The 26,608-nt window shown below is 38.9% G+C and overlaps 2 protein-coding genes across 4 annotated transcripts in view; both read left to right on the top strand.

Moving 5' to 3' along the window:
- Positions 1-7,180, top strand: part of Cr1l (complement C3b/C4b receptor 1 like) — a 30,083-nt gene extending 22,903 nt beyond the window's left edge. Inside the window, exons 10-12 of one of the 2 annotated variants that reach the window (XM_041635256.1) lie at positions 1,025-1,100; positions 4,313-4,417; positions 7,052-7,180. In XM_041635256.1, coding sequence (XP_041491190.1) covers positions 1,025-1,100; positions 4,313-4,417; positions 7,052-7,076 — 206 coding nt within the window. In that variant the 3' untranslated portion in view covers positions 7,077-7,180. The remainder of the gene's footprint in view (positions 1-1,024; positions 1,101-4,312; positions 4,418-7,051) is intronic. The other variant, XM_041635257.1, reaches the window with a different exon arrangement.
- Positions 7,181-13,315: 6,135 nt separating this feature from the next.
- Positions 13,316-26,608, top strand: part of Cd46 (CD46 molecule) — a 30,594-nt gene continuing 17,301 nt past the window's right edge. For both annotated transcript variants that reach the window (XR_005972625.1, XM_041635432.1), the window contains exons 1-6: positions 13,316-13,442; positions 20,079-20,267; positions 20,944-21,046; positions 22,983-23,071; positions 23,876-24,073; positions 26,170-26,352. Coding sequence is in view for 1 of the 2 variants with exons in the window: in XM_041635432.1 (XP_041491366.1) it covers positions 13,316-13,442; positions 20,079-20,267; positions 20,944-21,046; positions 22,983-23,071; positions 23,876-24,073; positions 26,170-26,352 (889 nt within the window). In the remaining variant the exon portion in view is untranslated. The remainder of the gene's footprint in view (positions 13,443-20,078; positions 20,268-20,943; positions 21,047-22,982; positions 23,072-23,875; positions 24,074-26,169; positions 26,353-26,608) is intronic.

Below are 26,608 nucleotides of genomic sequence, written 5' to 3'. Positions count from 1 at the left end.
GATTCATAACGGTAGTATAATTACATTTAAATGAAGTAGAAATGAAAATAATTTCATCTTTATTTAATACATGAGGAACTGTATAAAAGGGTCACAGCATTAGGAAAGGTGAGAAACACCAGTTTAGGGTGTCATGACATTGACATCCTTGTGCACATTGAGGGACCTTATCTTCGAATCAATTGAGTGAGTAAACATTCTTCACTGCCAACAATTCTTTATTTTAACATTGCAGGAGAGACAACTCCCTCTCTGCTCTGTACCAGAAATACGTTTCTGGGTAGTCATCCTGATAATTTGTATTGTTAAAGTCATAAAACCATTATCTGTGTGATCTTGTGTCTGGAGATAGAAGGATATTGTCTTCACCTTTATTTCTGTTGCTATGATAAAACACTGTGACAGAAACAACTTAGAGGAGAAAGGAGCTTTCATTTTTAGCTAATAATTCCAGGATATCGTCCATTATTACGGGGAAATCTTGGTGGCAGGAACTTGAAGCAGCTGCTCACATCCACAGAACTTTTCTCCCTCCTCGTAGAGCTCATGTACCCTTGCCTGAGAATGATGCTGCAGTACCGCCTTAATACATGTAACTTTCGGTCTGCCCATAGACCAGCCCCAGCTGGCTAATTCCTCACTGAGACAGTCTTCTCAAGTGAATCTAAACTGTATCAAGTTGACCGTTTACCCAGCACAAATGGATTCATACAAAGTTTGATACCAAGGGGATTTCTATCGCATAGATGTCCTGTCTCATGCCTTCCATTAAAGACCTGAGTAAGCTGTGTATGCTGAGCCAAGTAGCATGATTGGGAAGAAGCTTATAGGATGCTCTGGTCACCCATAACTATAGTACTGTGGTTATAGGTCTGATGTTCTAGAGTAAAACCAGGGTAGAGTAGAACCTGGAGTAAAGGCTCATGTAAAAAGTCATTAGTAACCAACAGTGGGATTAGCTGTTAAGACCGTTTAGAATTTCTGTATTGTGTTTTTCATTTAATTATTTTGTTTCCTTGTTCAGGCATTTGCTTTGGGATAGTCATCTTTATTTCACTCATCCTTGTTTCCTATTGCCTCATTCGAAAATATAAAAATGGGTGAGTATAGTCACATTCTCCAAAAACTTTCAGAGGATGCTGTGGTCTGCACCTGTGCCCTAACATTCTGGTGACTAGATAGAATAGCCCCGAGTTTGAGGCCTGAGTCACAGAATAAAACTTTGGCTCAGTCAAAGCAAAACAAAGATAGCGTGGGAAGGTGGCTTAGCCGTAAAAGCACTTGCATGGCAAGTGTGACGACTTCAGTTAGGATCCCAGCACCCATGTAAATGCCAGCTGGACATGGTGGCCCTCCCATAATTCCAGTGCTCAGAAGGTAGAGACAATGAATCTTCTAGGACAAGTTGATAGACAGACTTGCCATGTAAGTTTGCTCTGGGTTTTACTGGCCTTGTCTTGGTGGAATAATGCAGAAAGCAATAGAGAAAGACTCCTGACACTTATGTCATATACATATATCCTCATACATGCAAATATGTAAATGCAGAGAGAAAGAATATGAAGAAAAAAACTGAATCTGTAAATTCTATGTTCCTTAGAAAACAAAGCAAATTAAAAGAACACAATAGAATATACCTTCATAAAGACAGATGTGGTAATTATCAGGAAGGTGGCCTTGGTTACACAAAATATTATATTTACACCAAAAGAAATATATATGATAACAGTCATTGTATATTTGTGTGTATATGTGCGTGTATGTGTGCGCACACTTGCCTGTGTACATGTACTCACACCACAACAGCAACATAGTAGTCAGAGGATAACTTGTGGAAGTCAAGACCCAAGATCAAACTCAGATCACCATGCTTGGCCACAAGCACCTTTACTCACTGAGCCATAATGCCAGCCCATTAGTACTTTTTTTTAAAAAAAAAAAAAGGTAAAAAGAAACAACTTTTTTTTTTTTTTTTTGCTTTTTTCGAGAAGAAACAACTTTTTAAGAAGAAATTGAAGAAGAAAAAAAAAACAGCCAAAAGATGTTTCTTAAAGGTATGAAGCTGCTGGCATCTTACTGTGGCTGAGATGCAGCACATGCTGACCTGGAAGCATAGAGTAACCACAGCACCAGAAGCTGAATAGGGTGTTCTATGGCACACACATCATAGGCTACCAATTTTACCAATGTAAAAGCATTGAAAGCTGCCCCTGACACACAGGTGTGCTTGAAATATTTACCAAATGAATAAACATGTCAGCTATTACTAAGAGTGTTGCAAAAGAAAGCATGTTGGCTATAACTCCTTACCAAATCAGAATACATTTTTAACTAGTCCTAAACCAAGTTCACAGTTCATGTTTATTGTTCTAGTGAATGAACCATCTCAGTCTATATGGGTAACTCTCGCAAAATACAAAATTGGGAAGCTTAGACAATTAAGCATTGATTTTTCACAGTTCTGTAGGCTGGAGAGCCTACTTGATACTTAGTGAGAGTCAACTTTCCAATTAATAAATTGCAGTCAGTCCTCTTACCTGTCTCCCCATAGTAGGAAAAATGTAGGAAAACTGTGGGCACTCACAAAGGCACCAATCTCCAGCAAAGTATTCTCTCTTCCTTCTCTTGTATTTTGTTGGTGTTGCTTGTGTCTGTAGATCCTGTTCACTTATCCATATTTTTCATTTCCAAAATTCCTCCAGTTTGTGTCGTCTTAATTGTTTCTGTTTCTATTTTCAGGTCTTGAACAGTTTTATTCATTTTTTTCAACTGATTTTTCTTGGCTTTCTTTAATGGATTTATTCATTTCCAATTTTTTGTTTGTGCTTTCCTAGATTTCTTTAAGGGATATTTTCATTTCTTCCTTAGTACTGTTTAGACGTCTCCATTCAGAGCTGTTGGCTTTGTTCTCTTGTTGTTTCTAACCATGCCCAGTCTATACCAAGCAGCCTTCCTGTCTAATCAGAGAAAATATTGACACCTTCCTTGGTATAATATTTGAAGTAACAAAACTCTTAGAGCCATTATCTAAAAAAGCACTTTCCTGTGTTTGTGTTACTACTAATAACCACGCAGAAGGTTCTTTCAGCAGGTCTAGCTCCCCCCACATGCCCACTCTTACGTATGCATACTTTCCAACATGACTTGCCTCACTACTACATCACCACTCTCCACTCTTCTTTATCTTCAGTCTCACTGGCCTTCCATGTGCTAGAGAAACTGGCCTGTGATCATGGTCCCTCTGTGTCTTACGTGCTTCTCTCAATCTAAGAGGGTAAAGAGGAGTTGAGTGGTGAGGAGTAGTGGTAAGTGAGCTAACTGCGTTTTCATTCTTAATTCTAGTACTAATTCACAAATAATTTGTCATTTATGTTATATAAAGTACTTGCTAAGTAGCCCCAGAAGACATGATGTAGAATTTCTGGTGAGAGCATGTGGCTATAGTCAGACCTTAGTGCATTGTCAGTTACCAGCTATGAATCCCTGAGCAAAACGCTGACCATCAAACTTCATCTTCCTTGCCTGTGAGATAATAGCCCCTACCTTACTGAACACAGTACTATGATGAATAATGAATGGCTTATAATGAATGTCAGAAAATGTTAACTATTATTTATATAGTTACTAATCTTAAAAGTAATTAGTTTCTTTTTCTGTACATTACTACATCTAGTCATTCCTCACAATCTGAAGGCCCTTGGTTCTAGAATTCTCATAGATAACAAAATCTTTGGTTGTTCAAATACCTTACATAAAAAGAGGATGGTACTTTCCTATAACCTCCTATTATGTCTTGTCTCTAGATTACTTGTGATAATATAATATAATGAACTTCCCAACATCACTAATGGTCACAGAGCACAAGGATGCTATATCAGGTTGCAATGAAAAGCTATTATTGCCGGGCGGTGGTGGCACACGCCTTTAATCCCAGCACTCGGGAGGCAGAGGCAGGCAGATCTCTGTGAGTTCGAGACCAGCCTGGTCTACAAGAGCTAGTTCCAGGACAGGCTCCAAAACCACAGAGAAACCCTGTCTCGAAAAAACAAAAAAAAAAAAAAAAAAGCTATTATTAGTATGTGAAGTTGTCAAAATTTGTGGTAAACCTATTTACTAATCAAAATTATTCCAGAAATATTAAGATGTGTTGTTTAAGAGGTGGATACACATATATAGACAAGCTAAAGTCTTCTGACATAATGGGTTTAGTATTTCCTAATCCAAGTAACTTAAATCTCAAAATGAAAGTTATTAATTACTTTCAAAAATGTAACGTGGTTCATATAGTTTTCCTTTTATTCCTACCAATTAGCAACACCACAGATGGAAAGTGTAAAGGAGTGAGTATCCATTTAAATTCTGAAGAAAACAGTTGTATTAACCCTCAAGCTCTGCTCGCAAGTCAAGAGAACAACAGGTACCTGTGCCCATCCTAATTTCAAAATGTTTGCAGCAACTAAGATTCAAAAATACACTCAGTTCAAACAGGATATTACACACAGAAGTTAAAAGCTACTGCTTAAGCTGGATTGTTGCCATTTTTATGATTTTGTTCGATAACTGTCAAGGTGTATAGAATAGTGGACTTTGCTTTTTCCTGTGGAAGTCAAGTGCTTGATCTCTAGGGGTACACATACTAATGTGGATCTCTTAAGGGTCCTCGGTGGTTCTCTTTACCTCTCCTGATTTCTGATTTTCACTGATTTTTGTACCTCACTTAGCTTCCTGTAACTCCTCCCCTGCAACATGAGGGCCTGCTTGTTGTGGGTTTCTGTCCTGCCCAGTTCCCACAGTCCATATGTCCCAAAGAAAATCACACAGAGGTCTCCATAAGTTATAAACTAATTGGCCCATTAGCTCAGGCTTCTTATTAACTCTTATAACTTATATAGCCCATTATTCTTATCTGTGTTAGCCACATGGCTCAGTACCTTTTTCAGCGGGGCAGGTCACATCCTGCTTCTTCAGTATCTGGACAGGACTGCAGAGGAATGGGCTTCCTCCTTCCCAGAATTCTCCTGTTCTCATTGCTCTGCTTCTACTTCCTATCTGGTTGTCCTGCCTATACTTCCTGCCTGGCTACTGGCCAATCAGCATTTATTTAAAACATAATTGATAGAATACAGAATTGTCCCTCACCACTCCCCCTCCTCCCATTTTTGTTGTTGTTTTGGTTTGGTTTGGTTTTGGTTTTGGTTTTGGTTTTCTTTTTTTTTTTTTGAGGCTGGGATTCTCTGTGTAGCTAGTCCTGGCTATTCTGGAACTCACTCTGTAGACCAGGCTGGCCTCGGATTCAGAGATCTGCCCATCTCTGCCTCTCAAGTAGTGGACTTAAAGGCTTGCTCCACCCCTGCCTAGCTTCATTCTCTCTTCTTTCTGTCCTCCACTGCAGCTGTTTCCATCCCTAACTCACCAGTCACCTCTTCCATGCGTCCTCACCATAAACCCTGATAGAGAAAATATTGGCCAAAGGTTTGGGGTTAAAAGAGAAGTGATACCACAGCTTAATGCAACATGATGACGTAACTGAATATTGTGAATCACTGTACTAAAAATCAAATAATGATTTCAAGGATCCAATCACAATCTGGGCCAAATGCAGCTGGCCACTTGTGTTGCTTAAGCCATTCTCATTGCACATCTTCACCCAGTCATGTTCTCAGTGGCTGTTTTCTAACCCTAGTAGCAGGTGAGCTATGAATCAGGCCCACTAAGCCCCAGATACTTCCAAATTTGCCCCATTTTTAAAAGCAATTTTGATTAGTAATTTCACATACCAAAACTTTTCATTGTAACCTGACATAGCATTTTTGTGCCCTGTGGTCACATGTATATCAAAGATCTAACAGTGACAAATGTTTTGCTGATGAGGCCCCTTAAGCCCTGAATTTCTACCCTCTACCCTTGCCTTATTCAGTAGATGTCCTACAGATTGCTCAGATCTATACTTCTTGCTCAGATACCTCATTTAATCCCTTGGGCCTCTCACAAATTCACAGCTCCATACTTCTGTATCGCACAGAGCTATTCATTTGCTCACTGATTTCCCAGGAACCTAACACATCCTGTCTATAGGTCCTTAGGACATTCTCAGAAATAATAGCACAATCTGTGCAGGTCTCCAATCCTTATACTTGAAAGGTGGAGGCAAAAGGATGAAGAGTTCAGGGTCATTTTCAGTTACATAAGGAGTTTGATTGATGTTAGTTTGGGCTACCTGACATGCTATCTCAACAAACACACCACCAATATATACACCAAAAATAATAGCAGCTTATGCTCTGGAAATGAATTGGGCTGCTCTCCTAATAAACAAGCAAAAACATCACATTGTTTAATAGAATTCTTATTTGTCCTTCTTCTGACAGTAATGTGCATTAATTGAAATTTGGCATTTTCTCCAATGCATATGTCTGAAATCCTTAATTCAATAATGGGGAGTAGAAGAGGACCTCAGGGGGAGAAATAGACAGAGGAAAAGCATTTTATAGTCAATAGAATTGTAAATACAGGCAAGTCAGTTTTTTTAAACAAAAAAAAACTACAGTTCATATTTTCTTCTGTAATAGAAGTGAATTTACAAAGCCCTCTGCTTATTATCTGGTTTCCTAGTCACTTCTTTCCTTTTGTCTTGAAGATTGTTTTTCCATATTATATAGAAAAGAAAATGAAATACTCATTTTAAAAAAAACTTAGAATTTATGTTACCTCCTAAGTTTAATGATGATCCAGTCCAATCCACCTCAAATGACTATTTTCACCATGGCTAATCCACCAGGGAATTGGAAAGTGAGGTGACAGCGGTATGCATCCAAGATTCTTAGGCATAGTTTTCCTTTACTGTTGGAATCTATGACAGGGAAGTTGTACAGCATCAGTTCCAGGCTAACCATGTAATCACACTGAAGAAGGAAATAACAGACTGGAATCTGGGGTTGTTTTTATAGGAAATTGTTTTTAAAACATTCCATAAAATGCTCAAAATATTGATTTAGATTTGTATATTCAAGATTACCCATCTGAAACTCTCCCATTTTTCTTTTTGCCCAAGTTCCACTAGCCCAGCTCGGATTTGATTCGCCCAAGATGCCTTCTAAATAGCCACATTGCAGAATGATGTCACTTTCTGAAAAAGTATATCCTACCTGTATCACTTTTAAAATAAACTATTTTGTTTTAAGAGCCAGATGTGTGGTTCATACATGTAATTCCAGCACTTGAGAGACTGATACAGAAGAATTGCCACAAGTTCAAGGCCACTCAGGACATTTTACCTGTCTCAAAAATAAAAATAAATAAAAATAAAAAAAGTGGTATGAACTCATTTTTTAAAATGATAAATATACAGAATATTTTATATGTATTGAGCCAGATGTGATGCCTGACTCCTGTAATCACTCTGGATAACCCTGGGGCAAGAGGATCACCTTGAGTCTGAAAAGAAAAGCCAAAAATCATATCATAAATAGATCAAGGTCAGTCTTGACTACAGTCTTCCAAAGCATCAAGGTAAATTATTTTTTGCAACACTTTGTAGACAAGGAGTGAGAATCTATACTAAGGGCAAGACCTGTGTGCCCGGGCCAAATGACAAAATGAGGGAGTGACAAGGTGGAGGCATATGTCAAAGATGCGGCTGTGTGGTGAGGGAGTGTAGGTAGTGGGTGATACTGACCAGTCTTGAGAGACAAAGAGAATAATGAGGAGCAATCGAGAGGGCAGTAACGAATGGAGGGCAGGTGGATCCCTCAGGTTTGTTCACTGGTTAAAGGACAACATTCAGGACAGAAAGAAAAGCCTTGTCAGGGAAAAACTCAGGTGCCCTGTACTGAATATGCCCCCTTGCTTATTCTTCATGGTAGTAACAGGATTCTTCACAGAGAACCAGCCACCATTTACACCTCTGCTACAAGCATACTTCTAGAGAGACGCAAGAAAATGCTTTGTGCACTGAGGGTGACCTGTGTATTTTCCAAAACAAGTTTATTAACTGGCAAAAGGAGAAGTGTGAAATGTACTCATTAATTTCTTCTTTCCACTCCACTTCCTCCTTTATATCACACTTTCCTGTGCCCTGCATAAAAAAACAAAAGTGGGTAATAAACACTTTTGATGAATCTGGTTTATAGGTCACAGCAGCATCCTGACTATAGCATATGAATTCTTGATAGTTCAGTTATCCATCCTGCTGTCATCTAAATGAAAATATCCTATAATTTTTAATGTCCCTTGTTGACAAAATGAACAAAAAGACAACAAAAAATCAGCAAAAAAAAAAAAAAAAAAAACCCTGCAAAGTTAGAGGATATCCAGGATTCTATGTTAAGAAGCCAGCTCATTTCAACAGAGTAAGATCTAAGATTCAAGCTTTTGACATTACTTCATAGAAATGCGGGAAATTTTATTTAGGGGTAATGAAGCTTCAACGGCATCCAGCAAAGTTCTGCATTTAGCCTGCCTGTGTGGTGGCCACTCCCTTACCTTATGTTAAATCACACACCATATAGTAAGAGAACAAGACTGAGTGGACAGAAAACTGAAGATGTAGTCTAAGAGTTCTGCTTTTTAAGTCCATAGTTTTCCTTTCTTATTTTAAAATGTTCATAATATGGAATGGGCTCATTAAAGAACATTAGGAAAAATACAAAAATATATGAAAATAATAATTATTTTTGTGCAACAATGGCCGTTAATAATACATTTTTAAAACAGAACACACTCTGAACAGATTGGAGATAACCATATGTAATATCAGTTATCACCTGCTCTGTGGAAGAGAAGAAGCTTTTGCTTATTTAGAGGTATTTTAAATGGTGATGGAAAGTGCTCAAGATGACTTAAGAGGACTGTCTAGAAAAGACTAAACGCTGGGTTTCTTCTACTTTAAACGTTCTCTGTACCATGTAAACAAAAGAACAACTGGCGTAAAGTAACTTACCTTTAAATAAGTTCAGAATACATTAACTAAAAAAGTACAGCTCTTAAGAAGCATCAGTCAGCACATGCTGGGCGGAGCCTGCGGAGGTGGACTGCAAAGCAGGGCCACTATGGGAAACCTATGCCGACACTGTAAAAACAAAAGCTAGAAGAATTGATTTACAAACTTTTCCTGTAAAGAAATTATAAATAATTGAGACTAATATGTTTAAATTTATTTGAATATTATGGTACAGAGTTGAGAACTAACGACTCAATCCAGATTATAATTAAAATTTTTATTGAAGCTGCATGCAGGTCAGCCTCCTTAAAGCTAAACTGAATGTGTGCTGTCCAGAAGGGGCTAAGGAAAGGGTTTTTTAAGGCGGAGACCACAATTACCTGTTCCTGTGGAATTTGTAGCTTTATGAGGCTGTTTCACTCTCCTCAGCTACATAGCAATAAAGGAGCTGTCTCATTCCCCTGTACACAGCAATCAGTGCATTCACAGAAGCCAGACAGAGCAAGCGGTTAATGATCTCACAGCAGTTACACCACTCTGGAGAGGGTGCAGAATGGTAGGAGCTCATCTTTCAGGAATTTAGGGCAGAGCCCAACAGGTACTAGAAGGGCGCCTGGTATAGAATGGAGTTTATACAATGAGTATGGATTGTATGTTTTATAAACATCAATGCTGCATATTAGATATTTATAAGTTATATGTTATTTTAAGAACTTACCTAGTTAATAATCATATGTTCACACTTTTAAAATAAATAACCCTGGTTAAGGAGAGAGCTTAGCAGTTAAAGCCCTTACACACAAGCAAGAGGGCCAGCATTCAGGTTCCCAGTCTCAGAAGGCTGAGAGATATCATGCCCTGAGCAAACTGACTATCTGAACTCTATAACAGTGAGCTCTGAATTTCACTGAGAGACCTTGCCTCAGAAGATAACGTGGGAGAGCAACTGAACAAGATTCCTGGGGCTGGATAGCTAGTTAAGAGCACTTGTTACTCTTTCATAGAACCTAGAGTTCAGTTCTCGGCATCCATGTGGTGGCTCAGCTCACAACCATCTGTAACTCCAGATGGAATTCCAGAGGATTCACCTTCATTCAGCCTCCAAGAACACTGCATGCACTTGGAATACAGATGTATATTCAGACAAAATATAGAATAAACATAAATACATATTTTGAAAAAGATTCCTAATATCAACCTCAGACCTCAAAGGTATGTTTGTGCATGTGTGCATATAAATACACATACACAAAGATGTGTGCACATGTGCTCATGAACACATACACATATGCATGCATGCTATATCTATACACATGAAGAAAAAAATAGAAACAAATGACCACATATCTTTAGTGTGTATATGTGTGTGTGATATTTTGAGCTTGCTCATGATCTCAAGAAAATGTCAGATTCCTAGATATTGAACAAAAGGTTTGCACATAATTATTGCTAGTTTCTGGTTTTAATAGCTAGTTTAAGGATGTGTTATACAATTGGCTTGACACTGTGCTGGCTAGTTTTATGTCAGTTTGATACAAGATAGACTCACTGGAGAGGAGGGAGCCTCAATTAAGAAAATACCTCAATAAGACTGGACTGTAGGCAGGCCTATAGATCATTTTCTTAATTAGTGATTGATGTGGGAGTGCAGCCCCTTGTCCCTGGGGCCACATCTGGGTGTATAAAAAGCAGGCTGAGCAAGCCATGAGAACAAGTCTGTAGGGTTAAGACAGCCCCTTTAGGAGGCGGGGTTTGCCTCGGGCATATGCCTGCCGATAAATGGGCGCGGCTCAGCTGCTCGGCCCTTTTTTTCCCCCGCCCTACCTCCTGTACTATGCTGGAACTTTGGTTCTGTAAGTTTATCATTAAAGTGGTAAATATTCTTTGATATCTGCATTGCATTTATTTTGCGCGGATACACAAGTCAATAAGCACTGTTTCTCTGTGGCCTCTGCATCAACCACTGCCTCCAGGATCCTGCCTGCTTGAGTTCCTGTCCTCTCGTCCTTTGACGGTGAACTGTGATGTGGCAGTGTAAGCCAAATAAACCTTCCTTCCCCAACTTTTTGATCATGGTATATTTTGTCTAAAACAAACACCATAAGGAATAGCTAGACAAGAAAGATAGGGAAAGACCTATGCAAAGGCCAGTGACTCCATGTCCCCCACACTTCCACCACCACCACCACCACCACCACCACCACCACCACCACCACCACCAAAATGCATCTTGTAGCACAAAGGGATATTATATATTAATTCGTGGAAGTTTGTAATTTAATATATTTACCTTTTAAGTCCCACTGCAGAAGCATGAGGACTTGAATTTAGATCCCTGGAATTTACTACATAAAAAGCTCCAAAGTGCCTATAAGGCCAAGAAGTGGAGAGACAAGAAACAGAAAGATTCCTAGAATTTACTTGGCTCGATGAGTTTTAGATTCAGTAACTCTGTCTCACAAAATAAGTTGGAGAATGTGGTGGTTTGGATACAAATGACCCCTATAGATCTATAGGGAGTGGCACTGTTAGGAGGAATGACATTGATGGAGTGGTTATAGCTTTGTTGGAGGAAGTGAGTCATCGGGGGCTGGGTTTTGAGGTCTCAGAAGCTCAAGCCAGGCCTAATGGTTCACAGTCTCTTCCTGCTGCCTGGGGATCCAGATATTAGAACTCTCAGCTCCTTCTCCAGCACCATGTCTGCCTGAGTGTCACAATGTTGCACCATGACAATAATGGATTAAACCTCTGAATTGTAAACCAGCCCCAATTGAATGTTTTTCTTTATAAGAGTTGTCATAGTGATAAAGTCTCTTCACAGCAATAAAACCCTAGCTAAAACAGAGTGACTGAGGAAGGTACCAGATGTTGACCACTGGTCTCCACAACCACATGCACATACACATACTTACATGGACAGGTGAATGCACCCATACTAGTACACACACAACACACTATACTACACACACCCGAGGCACAGAAAAAAAGATACAAAGCCAAAAATGGACAAAATAAGTGTCCTTCTAAGAACAGTTCTTGTTTCTGTATTTGTTTTGTTTTGTTTGTTTGTTTTCTGAACTTTTAAGGGAGGAAGTTAGATCCTGCACTAACTGTGCAGGAAGGTCAGCTGGCCATACTCCACTCTCTGAAAAACATAAGGTAAACATGATAATTCCTGATGCACACACAAAGCACCTAACAACTGATTTCTATGTCACTTAATAAATGACATTCCACTCTATTGTTTAAGAAATTGAGTCCTATTCTGACCCACAAGCCTGTGTCCTTCTCTTTGACAGCTAAACGAGATATTTCCCATTAATTGGAGAAACCACTTTTATTTTGAATCCTCTCCTTCATCCGAAGGTTTGACTGTAGACTTCAGGCAACTGTCAGGATCCTGGAACGTTCACCGTCAACACTGTCCCTGAAAACATTTCAAAGCAGGGCTGAGATAGAGAATAGCTTCACTTCAAGAGTGGGCTTGCAATGCTCGCTGCCCCCAGGAAAGTGTTCTGTACAATAATTTACAGCAACGGGGTGGGTGGTGACCTTAGGGGCTGGGAACTCACTGGGCAAACATTTGAGATTTGAGGATTGTATTGTATAATTCAAATGAAGAAAATATAGGTATTTTCTTCACATATTCCGATGTGACTAATGCCAAATGCAACAACGAACAGGGAGACCAGTCTGAGGCATCCTGGATGAGCACCAGGGGTGCTGGCTGTATGATGACCCACAGCTGTGCTCCAGGTCTCTGCGGGCCCTATGCTTTATTCTTCGAGCTCCAGTTTCGAGCAATGATCACAGGGCCAACTAGTCTTTCCACCCTTTCTGAGTAGAGTGTTGCGCTTGTTTATCTGAGCCAGGGTCAGCTCCTGCTGGTAAGCAGATTCTAGAGCAACTGTAAAGCAGTTGGGGGAGGAACAATGAGCAACATCTGTTGGGGGACAACCCATAGAGGAGCACAACCCTGACTGGGGAGGAGCTCCACAGCCTGTGGAAGAGTACCACCCAAGCTGAGGAGTGCAGCAAAGCGGAAGAGGACTTGGGAGCAGTGCAACTTCCTACGGGTTGAGTTAAAGGTGTCAGAGAATGAGCACAGCAGATAAAGGTTAGCAGTTGACAAACCGGATAATCCTTGGCGAGAGCTCAACCCCGTTATTCCAATCCCTTGAATTGAGGCCCCGCCTCACTGCCAACCGATTGGCCTAGTCAGCATCACCTTGAGTCACTGGCCCTCCGGGAGTGGCCTGGCCACGCCCACTTGTGTCGCCTGGCTCACTTTAGTTTCAGGATTGTTGCGTCTGTTCACTTAGCTCAAAAGCAGCTCCCTGGAGGCCTGGCGCTCAGTTTTCCCTTCATTCTGGTAACATGACGGCGGAACCTCTCGCGCCGGACGCAAAGCCTCCCCGCCGCAGGAGGAAGACCTCCACTTTCTGGTGGTGCTTCCTGGGCCTCTGCGCAGAGGCCCTTTTGTTCCTGCTGTCTACTTTATCTGGTAGGATCCAGGAGTCTGTGTCTCGGGAGTGCTGGTACCTTGTCTGTAGAAGGAGCTCATAGCAAGGAGCTCATCCAAGGTTGGGTTGAGCAAGGTTGGCGTGGAGGACCTGGTAGAGTTCTCCTAGGGTTACGCAAATGTGTGGTGTGGAGACCATCCCCAAAGTGCAGACTAGCTTAGGGGGAAGCACTTAAAGAGTAGGCAGCCTGAGTGGAGAGAGGAATAGATGTTCACTCAGAGCCTGGCTGTGGCAGTAGCAGTTTGCACTGTTTTCGGGGTTTAGGGTAGGCCTAGTCTTCGACCGTGGGAAAGGCAGGTCGCACAGCTTGTGCAGAGGGTGAGCAACTCTCTAGGTTTAGAGGGGAGGGAAAGTCACACCTGGCTTGTTTTATCTTAAGTCATTTCCTTGTTGCCTGAGACAGGGTGGGTTTAGGTTACAAGTGGCTGTTTTTGGCTTTACATTTTTTATTAGATTTTTTTCACATAGAACATATTTGATCATATTCCTCACACCCCTCCTCCAGACTTGGAGTTATCCTAGCCAATATAGACAGTGTCTGATGGTATTACCAAATGGTTTTGAGTCATTGTTCATCTTCCTTTGAAGACAAAGTCATAGTAGAAAAAAATTGAAACATCAGTCCAAAGACAGGAAGTATAAGTAACACTCTGGTTTTCACCTCAGCTCATGAACCAAAACTTAAGGTTTCTCCCATCACTTTTTGGTGGTGTTTCATTACATGGAATACATATGCTTACTGTATAAAATTTACACAAATAACAATATTTCCTTTTGTTTTTCAACCCTCTGTGAATGTGTCCCTGATATATACTCTTGCAAAATATTATTTTAAATATGTAAAGACATGTTACGTTTGTTTATGTTGAGGAATATTACTTTAACTGTGTAAAGATGTGTTACATTTGTTTATGCTGCATTTGTTTAACAATGTAAGGATGTGTTTAATTATGAAAAGCTGTGTTGCTTTTGGTTCACTTTGCCTGCTGAGACACCTGATTGATCAAATAAAGAGCTGAATGGCCAATAGCTAGGCAGAGAAAGGATAGGCGGGTCTGGCAGGGAGAGAGAATAAATAGGAGAACCAGGATACTAAGAGGAGCAAAGGAGGGATACACCCAGGGAAAAAGCCAGGCAGCCGCCAGCCAGAAGGCACAAGCAGTGAAAGTAAGATATACAGAAAGAAAGTAAAAAGCCCTGAGGCAAAAAGTAGATGAGGAGAAACAGGTTGAGTTAAAAAAAAAAAATAGCCAGACACAGAACCTAAGCTTGGCTGAACATTCAAAACTAATAAGTTTCCATGTCCTGATTTGGGAGCTGGTTGGTGGTCCAAAAGAAAAAGCCTGGTACACATACATCATCCTGTACGTGTAGTCTATATGTATTTCTGTATCCCTCATTAGAGGCATCCACTCAGCAATATTTCCCTTCAATATTCCAGGCTCTGCGGGCCTAAGGATGGATATACTGGGAGGCAGTCATAAACCAGCCTTGTTTTTGTGATCCTCTTCCACTGGCTGTTCACACATACATGTGTATGAATATAAGCAGACACTTTATTATGCGGATAGATTCCTAGAGACAGATAAATAGAGATGATCTACAGATATTTGCTAATATTTATTAGGAGTGGCAAATATTAACCAAAGCTTAACGCTAACAAATAGACTGCACTCTGGAGTAAGGAGCATGCTTCTCTGACTGGATTGAAAATTGACTCTTGGCAGGACATACAACAATCCAAACTCTGACATTTTAAACCATTGGCTTGTTACTGTTTCCCCATACATGGAACCTTTCCCTGACGTTACATATTTGACCATCTTCTCTTCAAACTTCGCCAGGGTGTTAGCTCTCAGGGAGACTTCATATGAATATCCTCAGTAGACACAATCCAGATTAACCCCCCCACACACACTGAACTTGGATCACATTTCTAAAACTGTCTTTTCTGTTTTCTACCTCTCCCATTGGAAAGCAGAGATCTTATCTTTTTTCACACCTGATACTCCAAATGGCTGTTTTGGATTTATATTGTTTTGTTTTTAAGAATACTGTTTGAAACAGACTTCAAGCTAAATGTTGAAAGGATACTCTTAAGCTATTTGTAATAGATGAAAACAGATAAATGTTGACAGAGGTTTCTGTCCTGCCCGGTCCCGCAGCCATTCAGTCCCAAAGAAACACATAGAGGTTTACATTAATCATAAACTGATTGGCCTATTAGCTCAGGCTTCTTATTAACTCTTTCTTATATCTTAAATTAGCCCATAATTCATGTCTGTGTTAGTCATGTGGCTTGGTACCTTTCATCAGTGAGACATTCTCTTCTTGTTTCCTCTGTGGCTGGGTTATGACTGCAAACTCACTATTTCCTCTTCCCAGAATTCTCCTGTTATTGTCATGCCATCTCTACTTCCTATCTGGTTGCCCCACCTATACTTCCTGCCTGGCTACTGGTCAGTCAGCATTTTATTAATACAAGATCATTGTCCCAAGCACTCCCCCCCCCTTTTTTATCAAACAAGAATTCTGAATATAATCTCCTTTGTTTAGCTTTTTTTTTCTGACCATTATCCATAACAATTTATAACCAACACTTTAAACAAAGATAAATATCCATAAGCCAATTTTGGGGACTGCTTGCATAGGTTTCCAGGCTGCTTCCTGCTGATTGAGGACGCTGACAATCTTATGGGAACCTAAAGAAGATTTAGAATATGATCAAATCCTAATTAGAGTATTCAGTGAGGCTTGATCATCTCAGCTAGCAGTCTTGAAGCTGTTCTAGATATAGAATTCAGAGGAAACTCCAACAGAGGTTCTCTTAAATGTTTGATCTTTTGGATCATCTGCTCCTATCAGAGATTCTTCGGGTGGTCTTCCTTGATCAAACCTGATTATTCTTAACCCAGAATGAGTCCACAGCCTCTCTTTTCCTGTGGAAACAAAAACAAAACCTCTTCTCCAAAGTAACTTATCTTTTGACTTAAATTTTGATGTCAAAGCATTTTCAAAATATATATGTTGTATTAATCCAGCAGCATTTGTAATCAAATGTCTTTTAGCAAAGTTTTTGCTCCTTCCTCAGCGATCAAGCAATTCAAAGACAACACAATAACATACAGTATTCAGACTCTCTATGCATTTTCTATCTTTACATGGCTTTATTTTAAACTCTATTTCTTTTTTATTTTTAATTTTTGGTTTTTTGAGACTAGGTTTCTCTGTGTATCTTTGGCTTTCCTGGCACTCACTCTATGGACCAGGTTGTCCTTGAACTCACAGAGATTTGCCTGCCTCTGCCTCCCAAGTATTGGGATTAAAGGTGTATGCCACCACATCCAACTACTCTCTCTTTTTCTTTTTTAAGAACTTTATTCTTTTTTCCTTTCTCTCCCAAGCCTATATATTTTTAAACACACCGTTAACCATTTAGATATTTTCTTCATCTTTACTGTACATCTCTCTTTTTCTGACCATATGAGTCTTTGACTTGCTAAGAAATGTGACTAGGATTAAAATCATGGCCTTGATGGCTGGATCCACCCAATTCCTTGGCTTTTTGAGAGTCTAGCCTCAGGGCAGAGATACTGGACAGAGCTGTGTTTATTGTCATAACTCTACGGAGTTTCAGGGTCCCTGCTACCACCAAGAAGCATGCTGCCAGCTAATCATAAACACCATTTAAGTGTTTGTTGTCAGGTCCTCTTAAAACAGCTGCAAGGTTTGTGCAGCTAAAGCTGAGTCAGGAAGCCTATCTTAAATGAGACACGCTTGCCTCTAGCAAACAGACCCCACCAGAGAAAATGCTGCTACCAAAAAGCCATGCTTAACTCTGTTCTCTTGTGTCTAGAATTACTTCCCAAACTCTCTCAGGTTTTAAGTGGATTTAGTTGTCCACATTGGTGCCATTTGTTGACAAAGGTTTCTGTCCTACTGTTCCCACAGCTGTTCAGTCCCAAAGAAACACTCAGAGGTCTACATTAATCATGAACTGGTTGGCCTATTAGCTCAGGCTTCTTCTTATCTCTTTCTTACATCTTAAATTAGCCCATAATTCTTGTCTGTGTTAGCCACATGGCTTGGTTCCTTTTATCAGTGAGGCATTCTCATCTTGCTTCCTCTGCAGCTGGGTGTCAACAGCATACTCACCCTTTTTTCTTTCCAGAATTCGCCTGTTCTTGTTGCCCCGTCTGTACTTCCTGCCTGGCTACTGGCCAATCAGTGTTTTATTAATACAACAAGACCATTGTCCCATAGCAGAAAAATAAAATAAATTGAATATAACATAAATGGAGGGGAAAGTGAAGAGGAGGGAAAGCAAGATAAAATCTGAAAACTAAAATGTAGATTAAAAAAACCCTAGAAAACATAAAAGAAAGCTTATTGTGCTAGTCAAGAAGGATAGAATAGGGTCTCATTTTTGGAACAATTCAACTTGTGAGGAAAGGGTTTACAAGTGTCCAGCATAGAAAGCCTGTCATCAGGATTGCAAAAGAGAATCTGTTAGATTTTGAGGTTGGTCACCTTTCTTCAGAAGAATGGCTGCTTCTTTAATCCAAGCTACAGCCTCTTGTTGTGTCTGTTCCAATATACCTATTTTAGGTCTTCCTAAGACCAATAAATGCTTACACTCTAGTGTTTTGGTCCTTACGCTGTGTGCTACAGTGTAACAGAATTATCTTTATGTGGTCAGCTGCTGAGTTATACAATACTAGCAGACTGGAGAGATGGCTCAGCCATTATGAGCACTGTCTGCTCTCCCAAAGGTCCTGAGTTCAATTCCCAGCAACCACATGGTGGCTCCCAACCATCTATAATGACCTCTGGTGCCCTCTTGAGGAAGAGACCTGGTCAGTTGTCCTCATCAACTTAGACCTTGAAGCCCAGTATGGACAAGCTCAACAGAACCTGCACATACAGGCTGCCCATGCATGTTTCAGCTTTGCCAGGGCATAAAATTCATTTCAAATTCATTTTTTAGCACACAGAGCAAAAACAAAAAATAGACGATTCTCCTTTCTTAGATATCTCTTCTTTCTCCAATGAATAAATCTTTCAAATGACTATTTTCATTATTATAATCATGACAATATAATCCTTGCAAGTGCTTTATTGTACTCTAATGCCACTGTGACGAGCCAATGCTGAATAATGTAGCTGTATTGATGACTAGATTTCACCTTAGCTATTGAACACAGCCATCATGTGACCTATCTGAGATACTCTGATAGGGGGCAGTCCAAAGGAAGGGACCAAAGTACTGTTTCCAGAGTTGAGGCATTAGATGTTCCCTTCAGGTATCTAGAAAGAGGGGAGAGCTACCAGTGTGCATAGCTAGGAACTGGGTGGGATGTGGAGCAATGAAAGCAAAGATATCCAAGATGGGACACAGCTGATCAGCAGCTACTTAGTTTGACACAAAAGAAATAAGAAAAAAGTAGAGTACTAAGTAATTATGAGAAGTGACAATAAAAACTAGAGGGGCAAGTTTGGAACAGTACAGGCTCTGATGGTTTACCTGATGTGTGGAACACCTTTTATTCCTTACTTGACTTAGTACAACTTGTGTCTAAACTACAGCTACTGTAATGTCCCCAAGCAATATAAAAGGCAATTTTTTTTGAGGACTAAAGCAGGATAGGGTGGCATCTGCCTTGGAGAGGTCCAGATGGGGAAGGACAGGGTCATAGCATTGGCAGTGGTGCCCAGTGTGACCTGGACACAGGCTGCCTAGCTTGACACCTAGCTTGACACATACTTGGAATGCATTCCTGAACAGGTTTTTCCACCTTGTGATACTTCAGTTTTCTCATTTTACAGAAGGAGAAACTGTTTTAAATAATTAGTATGAAGATATGTTAAAGGACACCATATGCTTAGCACAATGTGCTGAGTCTTTGCTATTTGTAGTTTTTTAAAATCCTCATCACTATTGTTATTGAAGTTCTGATATCTGTTATTACTGTACTTCCAGGAAAATACAACCCACAGTATTTGGAATTTGCTTTCTAATTTTAGCAGTAATGCAGAATAAGCCCATAACAAACCTGAAAAGTGTAAATATTTTGACATAAAAGAAGTATTAACACAGAGAAATATTTATAGCTAAAATAATAAAAATTTGTTAAGACTGTCTGAAAAACAGCAAAGAAAACATGACTTTAAGATATCATCAAAACAAATTCTCTGAATAGTAAAGAATTTGAATTCTGATTTATAGATGATAAAGAATCAATCACAGCACTCATTCAACTTTGGTACTGGGTATTAGAGGAGTAATAGTGAATGAAACATCGTCATTAAGAACAGGATAGTCTCATATCTTTCGTTTTTAAAAAACCAAAACCATTTATCATGTCTCCTTGTTTTGCTTTTGAATAAAAGTTAATTCATTCTTAAATAACCCAAAAGCTGATGTTATTTTAAACCAGTCAGAGATATTCTTGTATTACTGCCACTGTTTGAGTAAAGAAAGGCAGGTACTAAGAGTTTAGAATCTTGCTTTTTAAAAAATTCTTTTTTTCTGTCCTTCCTGCCACAAAATAGCCTTTCTTAGTTTGTAACTGTGGTTTTCACACTTCATCTTCATGTTCTTGCCTCCTTATCTTTAGATGCTTGTGAACTACCACCACCATTTGAAGCTATGGAACTCAAGGGTGTGCCTAAACTCTATTATGAGGTTGGAGAGACAATAGAATATAAGTGTAAAAAAGGATACCTATATATGATTCCATTCCCCATGTTTGCTACCTGTGAACCAAATCACACATGGGTCCCTATTTCAGATGACGGTTGTCTTAGTAAGTAAACTCAACTTTTCTTTTTTCTTGATCTTCAGACATTTTAGGATTGGGGTGCTTATACTCCTATTGCAGTGATACTTTTCCTATGAAACAAAGTTTTGATTTAAATGTGAGGGTTTTTTTTTCAAGCTTTGGGAAATTTATAGGGAATCTTTTTTTTCTTGGAAAATTAATTGATTTCATAATTGTTAATCTCATGCTTGTCCTTTGCATTAGTTACTTTTCTGATGTGGTGAAACACCATGACCAGGACTACTTATAAAAGGAAGGGTTTAATTGGGCTTGTGGTCTCAGAGGGTTAGAGTCCATGATAGTAGATAAAAAGTATCATGGCAGGAACAGATGAGATTCACATCTCAGAATGGCAAGTAGGTTCAGAGGATGTACTGGAAATGGCAAAAATCTTTTGAAACCTCAAAGCACACCTCCACCCTAGTGGTATCCTTTCTCCGGCAAGACTAGACTTCCTAATCTTCCTCAAACAGCCACCAACTAGACACCCAATTTTCAAATGCCCTTATGGAGAACATCTTATTCAAATCACCACACCCTTATAATGTAACCATTAAAGAAAATAATCTACAAACTCAAAAGAACCATGTATTACTTTTTTACCTTGATTCAAGTGCAACTGGCTTTGGAGTTGAATTAAATTATTGTTATTTTCTTCTAGAAGTAGAATGTTCAACATTAAAGAGCCCTTCATTTGGCAGTGTACACTACATGGATGGCAGACGTTCATGGGGTAATCGAGCTCAATTTTCTTGTGTGGAGGGGTAAGTTGCTCCTTATGGGAAATAAGGTAAATGTTCCTGATTCCATTGTTCTACTTCTCTTTTTTAATCATTCAAGTAAATTTGCTTACTATATGAGGCAATATGAGGCTCCTAGCCAAACAACATTTGTGTACTTTATGGAGATAGGAGAGGTGCTTAATCAATAAAGAAGTTGAAGGAAATTTGATCTGTATCATTCATGTATCTAAAAATAAGTCTATGATAAACATTAAGAATGGAGTAATCTGCCAAGGATGGTGGTTCAATTTGTAATTCCAGCACTCAGGAGTATGAGGCAGGTGCATCTCCCTGAGTTTGAGGGCACACTGACTACACAGTGAGTTCCAGGCCAGTCTGGGCTACATATCCAAAGGGTGAGTGAGCATGGTGACCTTACTACTCACAGTCAAGTGTACCTACCGCCAGCTCAAGGACAAAGTGGGGCGCTCATGAAATTAAGGCAGAACTGCTAACCAAAGGAGAATTCTTGAAGGCATTAACAAGTTAAAATGTAACTTAACTCATCTTTACCACATGACAGGATGTTTTGGTTGGAAAACCTTATTTTTCAGATTTCTACATAACCTGAATTGTCTCCAAAGGAGGCATTGGTCACTGAGTAAGTCTTTGTTCTCTAGAGCTCTCTTAGAAGTAATTGTGACTCTTGGGCAAAATTGGCTGTGACTGTCATCAGAGAGTTTCATTGATATTTTTTGTTTTGTTTTTGTTTTTCAAGACAAGGTTCTCTGTGTAACAGCCCTGACTCTTCTGGAACATGTGTTGTATACTGGGCTGGCCTCAAACTCACAGAGATCTGCCTGCTGGAATTAAAGGAATGCACCACCATGCTTGGCAATAAATTTTTAACTTTATCAAGTAAAAGTATATTTAGGTAAAGGAAATTTAGGTTGAGGAAATTTCCTAGGTACTTTGAGGGAACCAAAAGTTTAGGCCATAAATATTTTTCAAAGACTAATCTTGTTGAGAAACCCAGTAGATACAGAAGCTATCAGAGCAAAATTATAAAAAAATACCAGATAAGAATTTTTGTGGTGGTGGAATGAGTCCAGAATAATAATCTGTGAATTAGCATAACTAGGAGACTTGACAGGATTAATCATGAGCTGTTCCTAGAAAGACATTATAAATCATTATATTAGTAAGAAATAACATAGTCTTTCTACTGCTGTGTGCCAGACTCTTGTTTATCTAATTCTCTTGAACAATCTTATAAGATATCTGATTTACTATTGTTTGTATTTTGGTGTGTGTGTGTGTGTGTGTGTGTGTGTGTGTGTGTGTGTGTGTATGAGAGAGAGAGAGAGGAGAGAGAGGAGGAGAGACAGGAGAGAGACACTGACTCACTATATAACCCTGGTTGGCCTGGAGCTTGCTGTGTAGACAAAACTGGCCTTTAATTCACAGAAATATACGTTCCTCTACCTCCTGGGTTCTGGGATTAAAGTTGTGTGCCAGCACACCTAGCTATTTGTATGTTTTTAATTCAGGAACAAGAGAAACTTAAAATGGTTTGTCCAAGCTTGAGTAGCCTGTCAGTCATGGAAATAGAACTAGAACCCAGACAGTCCTTTCCTAAGGAAACTTCTCTCCTCTGTCCATTCTCCCAGAGCAGAACAGATGGGCAAAGACAAAGAAGCAGAATAGTATGATTGATTGTAGGAGATAGCAAAGATGCCAGGTCACATCAGATGTGCCTAGATATCACAGCTCTTGGACTGCGTGCTCACAGACAGAAACTCTTTATCTAATTAAAGTTTGGTTAGATTTGTTTAGTACTTTCATTATACCTTGTTTAAGAAACCTATCCTTCAAACTACTATAGCATAGGAAAAAACCTATCTGAAACTGTCTTTCATTATTATGTGTATTTTATCAGCTGCCAAAGAAAACAGTAACTTTTTCTTTGCTCATTTAGTTATTACTTAATTGGTATGTCAGTTCTACACTGTGTGCTTAAAGGTGATGCTGATGCACACTGGGATGGTCCTCCCCCACGTTGTGAAAGTAAGTACATTCTTTTTTTAAAATTTACACTATCACTTCTCAACCATTTTGGCCTCGGGACCCTATTATGATTTTAGATTAATAAGTACCTAAAAAACCTTTTCTCCCTGGTTATATCTATTGATATTAATCATACTGGGATTAGAATGAAAATATTTTTGAATAATTATTTTAAGAACAATAAACTACATATTAATATATCTCACATATTTTTATTGAAATTTTAAAAGTAAGAATAGGGACACTGCTTTGTGTTTTGCAAATCTCTTCAATATTTGACTTGGAGGAAGACATTGGGAATTAGTCTGTTCAATTATCAAAGTTTGTTACTTCTGCAAAAACATTGTACTGTAAGGATGAAAATGATACATGATAGTATGTTAGTACGATTTTAAGCCACCATTCTATTGAATGAATGTACCTGTGCCTTCAAACACATTTCTCAATCAGTATTCAACGTGATTTTTTTCATCACAAAGGTTTTCACCAGATGATCAGCATCTTTTCTATTGACTAGAACAAAACTTGGCATGACCTCACAAATAAGGTCATTCCTTCCCTTAGGAAAATGAGTGTTGTCCTGAAAGGTCATTTCTGTGTTAGTGGTTTAAATTTGAAGTGATGGATTTAGAAATCCTCTTTTAGATATAGAAATCGTCTTTTAGATGAAAATTGGGTTCATAAATAACTCATAAAAACCTTGTACTGATAAATTTGCTAATAATTTATAGTTTCCTAATACTGTCTTGAATAGGTACACTAACTTAATTATAACTTTATTTCCCTTTTTTCTTTTTTATAAAGAAATCTCTTGTGTGCCACCTCCAAAAATAAAAAATGGGACACACACCTTTAGTGATATTGATGTATTCAGATACCGTGAAGCAGTGATTTACAGTTGTGATCCTATCTCAGGGCCAGATAAGTTTTCCCTTATTGGAATGAGCATGCTGATCTGTACTGGCCATAACACCTGGAGCAGCCAGGCTCCAGAGTGTAAAGGTAATCATCTTTCCTTCATTTGCAAGTAGTTTTACCTAAAAGTAAACACAGTGAACATATGGCTATTATACTCTTCTAAAACTGTTTTCTAATTTAATTTCATAGCTGTTAAGTTAAATCCAAAAATAATTCTAGTTATGGAGTTCCATCCTCATTTCCTAGAATGTGAGCCATGAGGTGGGGTATTTTTGTTTTAAAGAACCAAAACACTCAACATACACTGGCTGGAAAATAAGGAAGTTATCCTGTGTTACAAGAAGATAGGACAGTCTTGCTACAGGTAATGGCAGAGCAGATTATCATTAGCAGCCCTCTCACCGAAAGAATAGTAAAAATCTAGACAAACAAAAGTTTGCTTTTTGTATTTTTTTTATCCTAAATTGTTTACGGCATGGAAGCGTTACCAAAAACATGGAGCCACTGGAAGGTTTTGCTCTTGAAAGAGAGCTACCACTGACTCCCAGCAAATCCTTATCTTTCCAAGTGTACAAGGGACGGCTGCAAGGTAGAAAAGAATCTAGATGCTTAGATGTTTTTGTTGCTGTTGTTTTGCCTGTTTTTGCTGTTTGTTATTTTGACATAAGGTCTCACTATATAAACCCTGGCTAGTCTAGAACTTACAGAGATCCTCCAGGTTCTGCCTCTTGAGTGCTAGAATTAAAAGTGTATGTCACCAGGACTGGTGACTAATACAATTTTTTAACAAATATAAAAAAATTAGTAATTTAAAGTGCATTACCTACTCTTAAGAAATGAAAGTAGAAATCCACAAAATCTGAAAATTATGCAAGATACTTCTACATAATCTATAGGTAAAGAAGTTAGCAGAAAAATTGCAAAGTGTGTGAAATGTGTAAAAATGAAAACAGCTTCTCAAAATGTCAGGACTTGCCAGGGTTCACCGGAAGTACACTTCCTATCACAAAATATTTGTGTTAGAAAAATAAAAATTGTAAATTAGGGACCAAAGGACCTAGTCCTAGCCTTCCACTATAATAATCTAAAGAGCAAATTAAACTAGCAAGTTGCAAGAAAGTACAGCAGACATCAATGAAGCAGAAAAAAGAAGAGAGAACAAGAAAAATAATAGAAACCAACAGCTGCATTTTGGGAGAAGATGGATAAATTAGATAAAACTATAGCCAGAAGTATATGTGTGTGTCTTGGGGGGGGGGGGGTAGAGAATGAGAAGGAGCAGGTGGTAGTGATGCACATCTTTAATCCCAGCACTCGGGAGGCAGGGGCAGGCAGATTTCGGTGAGTTCAAGGCCAGCCTGTTCTACAGGAGCTAGTTCCAGGAGAGGCTCCAAAGCTACAGAGAAACCCTGTCTCAATAAATAAATAAATAAGTAGAAAGAAAGAAAGGAAGGAAGGAAGGAAAGAACAATGATATAATTAATCTATAGGTTTTTAATCAAGAAAAAATTCTTCGAGACAGAAGCATTAAAAATAACTGGACCACTTCTATATAAACCAAAGCTGAGAACTTTCCCAGCCAGCCTATGAGAATTGCCAAAGTGGGGCTGGAGTGATGACTCAGCGGTTAAAAGCACTGGCCCTCTTGCAAAGGACACAGGTACAATTCCCAGCACCCACATGGCGATTCCCAGCTGTCTCTAACTTTGATTCCAGGGGATCTGGCATCTTCCTGCAGACAAAAGCTCAATGCACATAAAAAATAAAAAAGCTTAAAATTGCTAAAGGAAGTACTGGACTGAAAAAAAAAATGGTACCAGACAGGAGCTCAGGTCCCCAGGAATGGGAAGAGCACTTGAGTTTAACAAGCTGAATGTGATCTGCTGTTCAGTTTATACCTCACAATATAGGATAACATCCATAGTGCCTAAACTAGCAATTTTTGTCCCTCTCCCCCAATTCTTCTATTAGACTATGAATCAGTCCAATGGATTGTGACTAATTTTACTTAAAGAATGGGGAAGGTGAGTATTATTGTGAATTTTTGAGGGATCTATGTGCTCATATTTGGAACACAAAATATGTTTCTTTAACTCTGAGTTGTAATCTTAAAAATTTCAGAAAATTGATATGAAAAATAAACCAGATTTTTATTAAATTGTGACCAATTCTCTTTTCAGTGGTAAAATGTCCATTTCCACTACTACAAAACGGAAGACAGATAGCAGGATTTGAAAAGAAATTTTCCTATGAAGCAACAGTGACATTTGAATGTGAGGAGGGTTTCTACATGAGGGGCAGGGACACGGTGATCTGCAATGCTAACAGCACTTGGGAGCCTCCAATCCCAATATGTATTAAAGGTATAAACGATGTCTCATTTCCCTTCTTTAATTTCCCTTTTGTTTGTTTGCTTGTTTTGAAATTTATTTCATTATTGTTAAATATTATGAAACCTGAAAAACAATAATTTTGGTACATAGCTCAGGCTTATAATCATTCCTGTGCCATATATATGACATAAAATTCTGCTGTTGTGATTTTTGTTATTTTTTGGGGGGATTTTAGTTTATTAGAGCATAGCAATATTCTCTTAAGTGCATTTCAATATAAAAAGTG

Source organism: Microtus oregoni, unplaced genomic scaffold (assembly GCF_018167655.1).
Source record: "Microtus oregoni isolate MIOR12 unplaced genomic scaffold, Mior012 000047F_ref0000412, whole genome shotgun sequence".
NCBI classification, from domain to species: Eukaryota; Metazoa; Chordata; class Mammalia; order Rodentia; family Cricetidae; genus Microtus; species Microtus oregoni.
This window is presented reverse-complemented; position numbering and strand designations above follow the sequence as displayed.